Source organism: Pygocentrus nattereri, chromosome 1 (assembly GCF_015220715.1).
Source record: "Pygocentrus nattereri isolate fPygNat1 chromosome 1, fPygNat1.pri, whole genome shotgun sequence".
NCBI lineage: Eukaryota > Metazoa > Chordata > Actinopteri > Characiformes > Serrasalmidae > Pygocentrus > Pygocentrus nattereri.
In genome coordinates, this window is record NC_051211.1 from 13,637,198 (window position 1) to 13,651,275 (window position 14,078).

The 14,078-nt window shown below is 40.1% G+C and overlaps 1 protein-coding gene across 2 annotated transcripts in view; it reads left to right on the plus strand.

The window, feature by feature from the left end:
- Nucleotides 1-14,078, plus strand: part of si:ch211-106h11.3 (CCN family member 1) — a 19,008-nt gene continuing 4,930 nt past the window's right edge. Inside the window, exons 1-4 of one of the 2 annotated variants that reach the window (XM_017717316.2) lie at nt 1-247; nt 7,213-7,429; nt 10,866-11,279; nt 13,488-13,666. In XM_017717316.2, coding sequence (XP_017572805.1) covers nt 197-247; nt 7,213-7,429; nt 10,866-11,279; nt 13,488-13,666 — 861 coding nt within the window. In that variant the 5' untranslated portion in view covers nt 1-196. The remainder of the gene's footprint in view (nt 248-7,212; nt 7,430-10,865; nt 11,280-13,487; nt 13,667-14,078) is intronic. The other variant, XM_017717317.2, reaches the window with a different exon arrangement.

Here is a 14,078-nt window from a genome sequence, read left to right on the forward strand (position 1 = left end):
TTGAGGAGGAGAAGAGACCGTTATTCTCTCCTGAGAGCGAAGAGAAGCGAAAATGCTTTTTTGTTTTCTGGACTTCTTGGAGCGAGTTTGTGTGGACGATATTTTAAGGCGGCGCGTTTAAGACGCGGCAGTTTCGTTATTACCTGCACCACCAAAACATCTTTTGTCTCCTGGCTTCTCTCCATCGAGGTTTAAGATGAGGATTATAACGTGCTTCCTCCTGATCCTGACCGCCACTTTTAACTCGGTAAGTGGCTTCAAACAGGAGTTTGTGTTGCGGGTAAAACGGGACACGCTTGGTCAGAATAGCGCATCATAAACATCTTCATCCCAAACTCAGCTGATATCAGCTTCATTGAAATGAGCGCTTACCTGCACTTCTGTGCTGAAATGTGCTGATATGTGTTTTGCTGAAGGCTCTTCTCTTACTGGTTGTGGCGGATAATGTGCTTTTATCAATAGAACATTATCAAAGGATATAAAGGATTAATATCTCAAATCACTGCCACTCACTGTAAATGCAAAGAACAGGTGACGTAGAGCTTGAGAACTATGGACATAGAACTACAGCCTGGACATTCAAATGCGTCTTAATCTGTCATACTGACCACCAACTTTTGTCGAATCAAATTCAGCCCCACCCACAGTGATGACGTAACGTAAATCAAAACATGCATTCATATTCAGTTCACTGTGTGTGTGTGTGTGTGTACAGAGAACCCCTTGCATGATTAAAGGGTTCTCTGCATCATGAAATGGTTCTTGAAGGATTGATGGAGAATGTGGGTTCTACACAGAGTCTTTTTGAAAAGAGTTCTTCTGCTCTTCTATAAGGGTTATTTTATTATTTGTAACAATGGAACCTTTTTCAAAAAGGTTCTATATAGAACCATCGGCAACACATTCTCCAGAGAATGAGAAAGGGCACCACTAACTGACCGGTGCTAATGATAGACAATGAAGGTTATGTAGATGTTGCTGTACATGTGCTCATTATGAATAATTGTTACTCAGATGTTGTTATATGTAGGTTGAATGTGAAAAGGTGTTAGTTACACTGTTAAAAAAGATGGTCCTTCAAGGGTTTTTTAGTAAAGATAGTTGTTCTGTATAGCACCATGGATACCTAAAGAACCCCTTTCAAAGAGGTTCTATATAGAATCTGCAACACATTCTCCATCAATCTGAAGAACCCTGTCACAGAGCAAAGAACCCTTTAATCATGCAAATGGTTCTGTAACTGCATGTCCAATAGTAAAAATAAAAATAAAACATCTAATGAATGTTTATTCATATTCAGCACACACACACACACACACACACACACACACACACACACACACAAACACACACACAAATACACACACAAAACCCTTTAAGCATGCAAATGGTTCTTTAGGTTTACATGGTTCTATATAAAACAATTGTCTTTATTAAAGAACCCTTGAAGAACCATGTTTTTTAAGAGTGTAGCAAACTTTTTTTCACATTAACCTACATATAACAACATCTGAGTAACAATTATTCATAATGAGCACATGTACAGCAACATCTACATAACCTTCATTGTCTGTCTTGTCATTAGCACCGGTCAGTTAGTTGTGCCCTTTATCATTAATAACATACTCATTAATTAGTCTCTTCTTTATCTGTTTACTTTGTTTTAAAATGAGCCTTTAAAAAAAGTTGGTCTGCAGTGGCCTGGATACCAAATCTAGCATGTTTTGATTACAATTTTGTTGTAGCTTTTCGTCATGGCCTTCTGCTCGTGCTTTCTTGGTGCTTTCTTTTTTATATAATCTGTTGTATCTTGTTGACCTTTAAAAAAAGATTTAGTTGTTTAACTTGTGGTAATAAACTACATGTGTTGTAAATATTGCAACCCATGTTTTTGCTTTTTGGCATCTCTTTTATGGTGCCAAATATAGATTGCAGCCTTGGGCAGCTGGCTGATGTGTGTGTGTGTGTGTGGTCAGATTTCACAGGTGGATTAGCCTACCTGTCTTGGGCATTAGAAATGATCATGCACAGCTGAGAGTTACAGGGAGAGCTTCTGAGTGGTTCATAAACAGAGATGAAAGATGACATACATGCTGAGGCTGAAAATAGCCATAGCTAAGCTTCTAGCCCCCTTTTGGCACCACTTGACAGTGGTGCAGTCAGGAAGCTGCATATGTGTTGGGGGTTTGAGCAGAAGCGAATAATCTCAGGGCCATCCCCAGACAAGGGGAGACATCTGAAGAGCTCAGAGATGTGTGTGTGAGTTCAGGCTACTGCCAAGTGCTAATTAATGTTATGAATAAAGTGTTATTAATTAATAAATTAATAATATACAGTACTGTCCAGAAATTATAGACCACTCTCCATTTATTTAATTTCCAGTCCAAACAGAATTTAAATAGAAGCTAATTATTTTCAGGAGATATTTCTAAAGAGATGAAAAAGGGATATAGAGAAAATGGGACTCCTAACAACCAAGTAAGACCTGGAAGACCACCAACACTGTCCCCATCAGATAAACAGAACTTTTTTCATTTCTCATCTTTGAGAGAGAGGAGAAAATCAGGGTCCACTCTTACTTCAGACCTGAAAAATCCACAGGTGTTTATGTCCATCTGTCCACTGTGAGAAGACAATACAACGCTAAGAGTTTGAAAGGATGTGTAGCTGTCAGAAAAAGAAGCTGCTGGTGATTTCAGAACAAGGGACTGACCACCCCAGAGTCCAGACCACAACATCACTGAATGTATTTATCTCCATTTCTGCCGCTTCTTTTCAGTTTTTGACAATATTTGAAAATGCCTGTTGTCCTTTACATGGTCTGTACATTTCATCATGAATGGATCTAACAAAATGGCTCAAAATAACTTTAAAAAATTCTGGTTCCACTGACTTACATTAAAAGCAAAGGAGGCTTTTTTCCCTCTCCTAAAGTTTGGAGATACAAGGTTTTCTTCTGACAACAGCAATTTATATATTGATGTGACATCACATTTGGAACAAAATGTCATAATGTCTAAAGGGTAACTTTACAGCAAGAAAAAACACAAGTTGCAAGAGTTTATTCTCAGCTATTTTGGAGCATTTTTAGCGTTCAGTTCATCTTAAAATTTTCAGACAGCTGTCGTTTTGACATTCTGTAAAAGAGTAAAAAAAAGACAGATATGGAGATATGAGCTTTTGTCCTGACAGTGACGATATTCTATTCATGTCAAAATCATGTACAAATTTAAATCAAGTAAAGTCAAAGTGATATATTTCCAGTGGGTTTCACAACTTTCCTCAGCGCCAGTGTAGGGATTGAAATAACTCATGCTCTCATGGTGAGGGGATCAGTGCAGACTTTTTCATAGACTTGGCTTATAGAGAGCTAAGAACTACAGAGTTATCCAAAATAGCCTAATAGAAATCAGGTAAAGGGCTCTTTAAAGTAGACAACATCACCTTAAAACATTTTGCCATTTGCTACAGTGATTCATCCTGGCCTTACTGGAAATCTAATAAATGAACAGTTCTCAGTCAGTCTTGTGGCTCACTTTTGTGTTTTCCCTGCTTTTACACGCCTGCCTCAAGTCATGATGGGCTTGATGAATAGATGGTACATTGAATTAGGTGTGTTAGAGCTGGGTAAACACCAAACTGCACAGTGTGAGAGGTTGAGTGGGTGGTGTGAAGGGCCTGTCTGTCCATCCTCATGATGGATATTGAGTTTCCATGTAAAAGTTTGCCTAAAAGAAATACTTTCCAGAATGGGGAGCGCTCAAGTTGTGTTAGCACTTTTTGGCAGGTCAGGGCTAAGTTGATAGCAGTCTATTACACCAATATAACTGGGCTGGTCTGCCTGAATGTGAACCCATGGCTTAGTGAACATAAGATAAGAGCCCAGCTGCCTTTAGTTCCACAGAGTCTGGACCTGGTTTAGTTTCACTGCCTGCTTCACAGAACAAATCTGATTGGCTGCACTCACTAATAACTTTTCTTTAACCCCTTAAATTCTCAGGCATATTACATACTAAGGCTGATTATTCAGTAACTAGATGGAGTTCAATGTTTTTCTTTGGTTATAGAAGTGTGTTGTATAACTTTGAACCTGCTGGTGGGTCCTGGCCATTTAAGGGGTTAAGAAATGTATTTGTAAGTACTCTAAAATCCAAAGATCACCCAATAGCACAACTATGAGTATTTCATTTGTCCACTCATTAGATCCTTCCAATCTTAAAACCAGCCAGTTACAGCTGTGTCACTGTGCCCTGTCAAAGAGACACTAACATTCATGCAAGCAACTACCCAAACTCACATGAGCTGATTTCATTCTCATCTAAAATGCCTAACGCAGATATTTAGATATAAGAGATTAAATATAGGATGATTAAGATTATATAAGATTAAGAGATTATTAAGATTAATAAAAGCTACAGAGAAATTGGGACTCATAACAACTATTCAAGGCCTGGTTTAAACAGGTGTTTCAGTCCATCTTTCCACTGTGAGAAACTCAATGCTGTGAGTCTGAAAAGATGTGTAGCTGTCAAGAAGCCCTTACTGAGAAAAATAAATCACAGATTCCAGAGCCGCCATGAGGTGGTTATCATTTTTGGACTGTTATCTTGTGATCACTACTTAATTATTTCGCTCTCTCAAAGGTATTTTCTCAAGATCACAACTTATTTGTCTTGTGATCACGAAATAAGCTGTGATCTTAAGAAAACAACGTTTGTAGTCTGGACATTACAGGATAACTAAGTCATGTTTTTGAGGTAACAATTCAGAAAATGATTACTACCTCATGGCCTCTCTGGACTTCAATAGGAAATAGAGAAAAAAAAACTTGCAGTAGAGCCCAAAACTGGACATCTGAGGTGTGGAGTCCAAATTACTAATCGGGCTTCTCGGATCATGAGAAGCAGAACATGCAACCAACTTCTAAGACTGAACTTTGGAGGTGTGAACTATCCCCGAAGATTTCATAAAAAAAACTGAAAGCAAGTCTCCTGAAAAGAATGTAAGATGCAATAAAGGCAAACAGTGGCCACACTAAAATACTGAAAAATTAAATTATTTTTAGTTTATTGAGGTTTCTATTTGATTTTCCGTTAAACATGTGTTTTTGTAACTTGTACTTAATTGCTGTTTTGTTTTAGATTTTTGTGCAGTACTGTATTCCCCCTTTTGACCCATCAACTGCCAACTCTTGCTAGGTTGACCCTTTACAGAATGTTAGCAAAAATCCCATTGAATCTAAAGAGATAGTGTGGTGCACAACTAAATGTGTGTGAAAGCTCACAGCTTGGATAGACTGGGTTTAATTTGTTGTTTTATCAAGGTTTTAGGGATTAAACATCTGATTTATAGGTTGAGCCAAAAGTTCACCAGTTTTAGCTGTTTTAACATTTTAACTTTGCTATTATTGGTTTAATCAACCAACAAAAATCCTAGCACAGTTAACCTTGGTGCTCTCAAAGTGCTACTTATTGGTCTTTTTTATATTGAGTTGATGATGCACTTCTTCACAGAGTTTTATTCATAACAGACTTTTTCATACGTGGACTTGAGCTTGAGAAAGGGAAGAACTGAAGGCTGTTTTTCTGGATCACGTGCTGTTTCCAGCTGTACCTTTTTTCACATTGCATTAATGTGTGGTGCCTGGATGGACTTTCAGCACACTTTCCCAACATTTGCTCAGTTGCATCAAAGTTTCCCTCCACCTTCTGCAGTAACCTACAGAGGTGCAGTGCAATCATTACAACTAGGGTGTGTAATAAAGCTCATGACCCTCAGTGTAAAGACCTCTATTGTGTACAAAGAGGGCTGCTGTAATGTCCAATGGTGTTTGACAGTTATAGAGTGCAAATTAAATTCCCTTCTTTAAGAAAGGTAGATAAATTATGTGGGGTTGTGTGTGGTTGTGAACAATAAATAAGCAGTCATATGTAAAAATTTCTACACCCTTGATCAAATGATGTTTGTTGATTTTCTAAATGACTAAGTTTGTGCCTTCTGCAGGGAATAAACTTAAAAATGTCACCTTCCTGCTAATTTTAGTGTACAATTTCTATTTATTAAAAAATAGCTATAACCTTTGCATAGGTCACATTTTAAGTTTTGTTTCTTGCTATATATGAAATTCAACAGTTAAACAGATGCATAAAATGTGTTCTCTGTAGAGGATGTGTTAACTCATTCTCACTTAAAATCAACAAAACATGTCCCTTGACCAGGGGTGCCCAAACTTTTGCATACAACTGTATGCACCGTGGCCTGCAATGAATGCCACAATCACCAATTTCACTATAAAAGGTTATGCTTTGGTGAAGTCGTCTTAAATCTAAACTTTTTATGAGATGATTTAACGTATTCACAGATGTTTTTCAGATGTTTTAAGTCATTTATGTAGTGCACTTGGAATGTGTTGACGTAATGTGATCATATTTCTTGTAATTATTAGCTATAATTTAATATACTTCATAGCATTAAATGGAATGCTTTTTAGACCACTGACCTACATGTTGAAGCAGTGCAGATACACCATTACAAAGACTGTAGGTGTTATTATAATAAATTAATGGTTCTCAGTCCCAGTCTTGTACCCCTGTGCTGCACACTGTTAAATCTCCTACATAATACCAAACTAGTGGTTCCCAAGCTAAACCCACACTAAATTCATGTTGGGTTTGGGACATCTATGGAATCTCTATGGCAGGGCTGCCCAAAGGCTTTGGGTCGTAGGACATTTGATTTGTCCTCATTTGTCCTCAAAGAAGCCATCAGAGTATTTAAAGAATACAGTTTCTCCACCTATAAACATGCAAAAATGGAGTTGTTAGCTAGCTGTTCTTGGCCCTTAGCAAACCACAGGCCTTACACTTCAGCCCCCCAAGACAAAAATTATACAGTACTAGGGGCATAATTATACACATATTATCAGGTTTCAGTTTCCTATTCAGAAGTCAATGCGATTAGATTTTCCAGATTCTGTGTTGAAAATGTTTAGATTCTTCAGAGCTCGATTTATTGAATTCTCAAACAGAACTTTTTTGGTTCCTCTCGCCACTCCAATGGATGCCTACTTTTCTTGATCACTGACAGTTTCCACGAAAGAGAGCCCACTGAAGAGACTGAGGGCATATCTGCCTTACACATTACCGTCACAGTAACATGGTTCTTCCCTCTTCTTCATCACAGCCTGTGGTGTCTCACATCCTTTCTCTCCAGCAGGTGACAGCTGGGTGTCCGAGGGTGTGTGAGTGCCCCCTGGAGCGCCCCGTGTGCCTGCCGGGTGTAAGTTTGGTGCCTGATGGGTGTGGGTGCTGTAAGGTGTGTGCCGCCCAGCTCAACCAGGACTGTCACGAGGGCCGACCATGTGACCACCATAAAGGGCTGGAGTGTAACTATGGCAACGATGTGGGCAGTACCCACGGAATCTGCAGGGGTAAGTCAGTGTAGTGGCCTGGTTTTATTCAAACTGTCTCTGTCTTTAGAAAAATTAAGTAGAGGAAAAGAAGTAGAAAAAAACAAGTCTTTTGAATTATGTGACACAATAGATTGCGACTATAGACAGGGAATAACAAGGTGAAAAAGGTCCATTTTGGATTCAGATTGACTTTAAATGTGGTCAAGATCCGTCTCTGACCACCTTCAAATGTGGTTTGAGTGATCCGACTATAATCCAAACACAGTGTATCCCTGTGTACGACCATCCGGATCGGTTTTCTACTTCTGCCTGAAGACGTTTTTTTCATTGACCCGTTAAATGGCCAGAGTTCACCAGCAGGCCCAAATATTATTACACACTTCTATAAGCTAAAAATAGCTCAGTCAGTTTGTATTGAAGTCTGTGTAGTTAATGAATAATTCTTAGTATGTAATAAGCCTGGGATTTTAAGGAGATAAACAGTTTTACATGAAATAGTCTGATACATAGTGCTGCTCTCGCTCAGTTCTGTCTGGAGCCAGGCTGAATCTCCGTATCCAGCCAAGTGAGTTGCCTCATACACTCGCGGGTATTTATATGTATGAGGGCTGTTGCTATATAAAGGAGCTATGTGGGTTTGGGTAGAGGGGTTTTGGAAGGGGAAACTGGGCATGTTCAGCAGACCCACTGTGGGACTCAAACCAAACACCTTCTGTAAACAAGTCAAAATTCCTCTCGGTGCTAAGATTAGAACCGGCTGCATAAAAGCACAGATAAAATAGCTGTAATAATCTCCCCCTCAGCTCAGTTTACTGGGTTTCTGTCTCTGTTGCTCTTTAATTACACTCAATCTCCTTAGTTCTTATAGTCGCTGATCTTCTCACTGAGCTGTTTTCATTTACAGCAAAAATGATCTGCATTTAAAAAAATTTTTTACCGGATTTTCTCCCCAATTTAGTCGTATCCAATTCCACCTGCTAGTTAGGACTCCAATCACAGGATACTACCAATGCTTCCTCCAAAACCAGCCACTGCTTCTTTTCAAACTGCCGCTCATGCATAGTCATGGGACAGCCGAATGTGCTCGGAGGAAAGCGCCAACTGTCAGATCTGTTACGTCAGTTAACAGACGCCTGCGCTGACTAGCATCGCGTTGAGTGATGGGGAGAAGGGGGGCCATCCTACCCACCCAGAGAGAGCGAGGCCAATTGTGCTCTTCTTCTGGACTCCCGGCTACGGACAGCTGTAGCATCACCAGGGATTGAACTTGCGATCTCTTGATGATAGGGCCAACGCTTAGACGGTGGTGCCACTCAAGAGCCAAAAATGATCTGCATTTTCAATGAGGTTTAGAATTTAAAGAATGTGAAATATGCAGCAGCAGAATCTACAGTGTTCTGAGAAGCAGCATCGCCAACTTACTATTGCTGCTTTTCAATTGTATGACCAACCCTAAAGGCCTATTGTATGGTATACATGGCATTGTGTACCTGTAGGAATTTGGCAGATTAGTTCTCAAAGTATTAACTAGTTGGATGTGATGAAGTGATGTTGCTATGCCAACATATGTGACTGAACTTAACCTCTTACCAAGCTATGGACATGCCAACAGGCCCAAAGTGTTATTAGTCACTTCTGTAACCTGAGAAAAGCTCCACTGGTTTGCACTGAAGTCTCTGTAGTAACTGAATAATAAGCCTTAGTATGTAATAAGCCTGGAATATTAAGGGTTTAAAAAAAAATTGCCCATGCTTTATTTTAGTAATCTCCTGTACACACTTCTTCTATTGTCTGACATCATAACAACAGAAGAACCCTTTGGTGCTGTATTGAATCCTTTCACGATGCAAAGAACCCTTTAATCATGCAGAGGTTTCCTTGAGTGTTCATGCTTCTACATACAACCATTTTGTTTACTAAAAAAACCCTTGAAGATTAGCTACAGATGCTTTAATTACATCAGTTATATCAAGCTATCTGGTAGTGCTCAGTTGATTGGAGTGAAACCAGCAGCACTTGATGGCTAGAGAATTCCACACTTTATTTGTAACCAACACGTTTTGGCACAGAGGCCAGGTCTTCATCAGGGCTGAAAGGAATAATGACTGTGTTGTTGTTAAAGTGCACAAAGAACAGGAAGTTTAATTTAAAAACAGCCAATAAAAAGGCTGTAGCAATATTACACTATATTGCCAAAAGTATTCACTCACCCCATCCAAATCATTGAATTCAGGTGTTCCAATCACTTCCATTGCCACAGGTGTATAAAACCAAGCACCTAGACATGCAGACTGCTTCTACAAATATTACTGAAAGAATGGGTTGCTCTCAGGAACTCAGTGAAGTCCAGCATGGTACCATGATAGGGACGCCACCTGCGCAAAAGGTCCAGTCGTGAAATTTCCTCATTACTAACTATTCCACAGTCAACTATCAGTGGTATTATAACAAAGTGGAAGTGATTGGGAATGACAGTAACTCAGCCACGAAATGGTAGGCCACGTAAAATGACAGCGCATGGTCAGCAGATGCTGAGGCGCATAGTGCGCAGAGGTCGCCAACTTTCTGCAGTGTCAATTGCTATAGACCTCCAAACTACATGTGGCCTTCAGATTAGCTCAAGAACAGTGTAGAGAGCTTCATGGAATGGGTTTCCATGGCTGAGCAGCTACATCCAAGCCTTACATTATCAAGCGCAATGCAAAGCTTTGAATGTAGTGGAGTAAAGCACCACCACTGGACTCTAGAGCAGTGGAGACATGTTCTCTGGAGTGATGAATCACGTGGTACTTGTCTGACTGCATTGTGCCAAGTGTAAAGTTTGGTGGAGGGGGGATTATGGTGTGGGGTTGTTTTTCAGGAGTTGGGCTCAGCCCTTTAGTTCCAGTGAAAGGAACTCAATGTTTCAGCAAACCAAGAGGTTTTGGACAATTTCATGCTCCCAACTTTGTGGGAACAGTTTGGGGACAGGCCCTTCCTGTTCCAGCATGACTGCGCACCAGTGCACAAACCAAGGTCCATAAAGACATGGATGAGCGAATTTGGCATGGAAGAACTTGACTGGCCTGCACAGAGTCCTGACCTCAACCCCATAGAATACCTTTGGGATGAATTAGAGCAGAGACTGTGAGCCAGGCCTTCTCGTCCAACATCAGTGTCTGACCTCACAAATGCACTTCTGGAAGAATGGTCAAAAATTTCCATAAACACACTCCTAACCCTTGTGGAAAGCCTTCCCAGAAGAGTTGAAGCTGTTATAGCTGCAAAGGGTGGGCCGACATCATATTAAACCCTATGGATTAAGAATGGGAAGTTCATATGCGTGTGAAGGCAGACAAGCGAATACTTTTGGCTATATAGTGTATATACACAGTACACACACACACACACACAGACACACACACACAAAAAGTTATTGTTATACAGTATCTCTTTCCTGTCTTTCCTCTCTCAGCCAAACTGGAGGGCCGCTCCTGTGAGTACAACGGTCGCATGTATCAGAATGGTGAGAATTTCCGTGCCGGCTGTAAGCACCAGTGCACGTGCATCGATGGGGCAGTGGGATGTGTACCCCTCTGCCCCAGCGATGTTCCGCTAGCCTCGCCTTCCTGCCCCTCACCCAGGCTGGTGAAGGTACCCGGACAGTGCTGCCTGAGTGTGGACTGCCACCGTGGCTCCTCAGTGCTGCCCCCTGTCTTCAAACACCCACAACCACCCCCATACATCTATCCTCACCTCCAGCCCTACCCTAAGCTGTACCCTAAACTTTACCCTAAACACCCTCGCCGGCCAGACGACACCCTGAGCAACGAGCTGGTGGAGGAGGGCAGGAAGTGGGAGAAGCCACACAGTCACAAACACCTGGCAGGTGAGGGACAGTGTGTTGTCTGACCTGGGCGTGTGCATGTATATACTGGGAGTGGATGTGTAATCGGGCACACTGTGAGCCTTTTTCTGTGGAAAGGTGTGTGTGTGAATAACTGGCCACAAGATGTGCAATAACAGTAAGTTTATTGCATGCCACATTGTACCAAACAGTAAAATCTTGACTGTATTCTCTGGGAGACAAAAAACAATCTGTCTTTTTTTTATGGGTTATTCATCCAAACAATTTGATAAGAATTTTTCCACTGCAGCATTTATCCTTAGCACACAGTGAATGCTAAATAGTTTAACCATCGCCTTACAGCTTGCCAACAAGAAGGTGAGAGAAAACGGCACAGTCATAGAGAGGGAAGATACCTTTAATAACCTTCAGTTCAATGCTAGTTTCCTTTCTTTTGTCTTTCACTTTTGGGTCATTTCACGCCAACTCAGCTAGGGCTTGTCCAGTCTTGTGATAAATTTTCATGCAAAAGAAAACTCATGAAATTTGTGCTCAAAATAAATGTTTAGTTATTAATATTTAAAGTTTGCCTAGGGCATAAAGTTAACTGTGTATAAATGCTACAAATAATAACATTTTGCTTTCAATTTTAAATTTGAAATATAATAAACATTTCTACTGTAGGTTCATTCATCAGAGGATGCCCAATAAAATACTTAAGAAAAGATTTTTTACATTTCTTTGTGTTATTTATTACTGTATGAAACATTTGAAACTAAACCGTGTTTCAAAGTTGTATGAGATCAATGTTAGTTTTTGCTTGATTGTTTTATGGGAATCCATGTACTGGACAGGTATTAGGTGAACTGGCATGACCCTCTTTATGACCCTTTTAATGTCTTGATTTATGTTAATTTCATTATAACTATATTAAACTGCGTCACGCTGTGCTAGAGTGTCTCACAAATTGAAAATGCTGTTTTTATAGACTCATGGACATCCTTGGAATTGAGGCAGCTTTTCAGCAAACTTAACCAGAAAATGAATGCCTTTCTTTTTACATCTCATTTGAAAACCTACCTTGTTTATTTATTTATTTATTTAATCTGTCAGTCTGTTTTGGATCTTAGTATTATTTAGTATTTCTTTAGTATTTTTTATATTTATTTACTTAGTATTATTTAACTTTCAATTCAAGTTCAATTCCTTAGAGGTGCCACACCCATCTGTGACTGAAAGTCCAAAGGAGCACAATTGGCCTCGCCCTCTCTCCCCCCATCACTCAGTGCAATGCTAGCCAGCACAGTCATCTGTTAGCTGATGCAATGACAGCTCAACACGCTTGGAGGAGAGCACTAACTAATCAGCCATTATGTTATTATGATTAGTTAGTGCTCTCCTCTAAGTGTGCTGAGCTGTCCAGTAACATTATGCTGGTAATTTGATGTGTGTAATGGCACTTCATGTGGTTCGGAGGAAGCATGTGCTAGCCTTCACCCTTCTAGCACTGGTAGAATTGTGTGATTGAGGAGAGACCTAACTAGCTAACATGACTAAATTGGGGAAAATATTGGGGGAAAAAATGAAGATTTGTTTATTATGTAGTTTATTATGTAGTTTAAGTTTTGTAATGTTTTTTGTACAGCATCCTTAGGTGACTTAATAGTTGCTTATGAACAATATTCTACTAAATGTTATTACAGAGCTATTCACATGTGCAACATGTCAGATAAAATACAGATAGATTAAATGATAAAGATAACTCTGATGAGGACCTATTGGGTCATTTATCAGAAGCTGGGCATCATCCCAAGGATAGCTGTGCATCGTAGCAGAGGTCACGTCTGTGAATGTCTGCTGTTGCCAGATCCCTGGCAGAAGCTGTTTTTGGTTCCTGAACATGTTAATGACCACCAACGAAGAATTTGTTCATTTGCAGATTTTTGTCTAAAAAAAAAACGTAGCATGTAAACCTGTCTTCAGTGGCTGTTTCAGTCTTTGACTGCTCTGTGAGCATTTTCCAGTGGAGCCTTGTGAACCAAAGCCAAACACACAGGACTGAAACAGCACATAGTGCCGTCACCCAGCTTTTTCCTACACTGCGTAATCACTTCTCTATGCGTCAGTGTTGCCTGTTTTGTGAATGGTGCTTGTGTACTTATTCTCCCTCCCTCCCGCTCTCTCGTTTTCCCTCCTCTATTTCATTCTCCTCTATCTATATCTCTGTCCCTCTCTCTCCCTTCTCTTCAGCCTGGAAGAAAGTGGGAAGGCAGTGCGTCGCCCAGACTACCAGCTGGACACCTTGCTCTCGGAGCTGTGGCATGGGGGTGTCCTCTCGTGTCACCAACGAGAACTCTCAGTGCAAGCTGGTGAAGGAGACTCGCCTTTGCACCATCAGACCCTGTAACTCCATGGCTGTGCCTATAAAGGTACTCCATTCATCAGCTTTCATACTGTGTCCTCACAAGTGCAGAAGAAGTCTGGATAAGACTGCAATATACTACACATTGCCTGACAAAAGGCTGGGGAAATTTTAGTGTATTACGGAAAGTGATAAAGTCTTGAGTCTTGGAAAGTGATGAGACAGTTTTATGTTCCAAACTAAATTAGCACTACATACATTACTGTACAAAGTCAGAGACCACCTTTTTCTTAAATTTCTGGTAAAAATGGGCGTTAAGTGCAAGTTATTACATTTTCTTTGTTAAGAAAAAAATACAAAACATACACATAACAATCCTCAACACCTATTAACACATATAATACAAAATTTTTCAAAGAAATCTGCAGGGATGTTTTTATCATTTCTAAAGTTCAGTCTTAGAAGTTGGTTGCACTTTT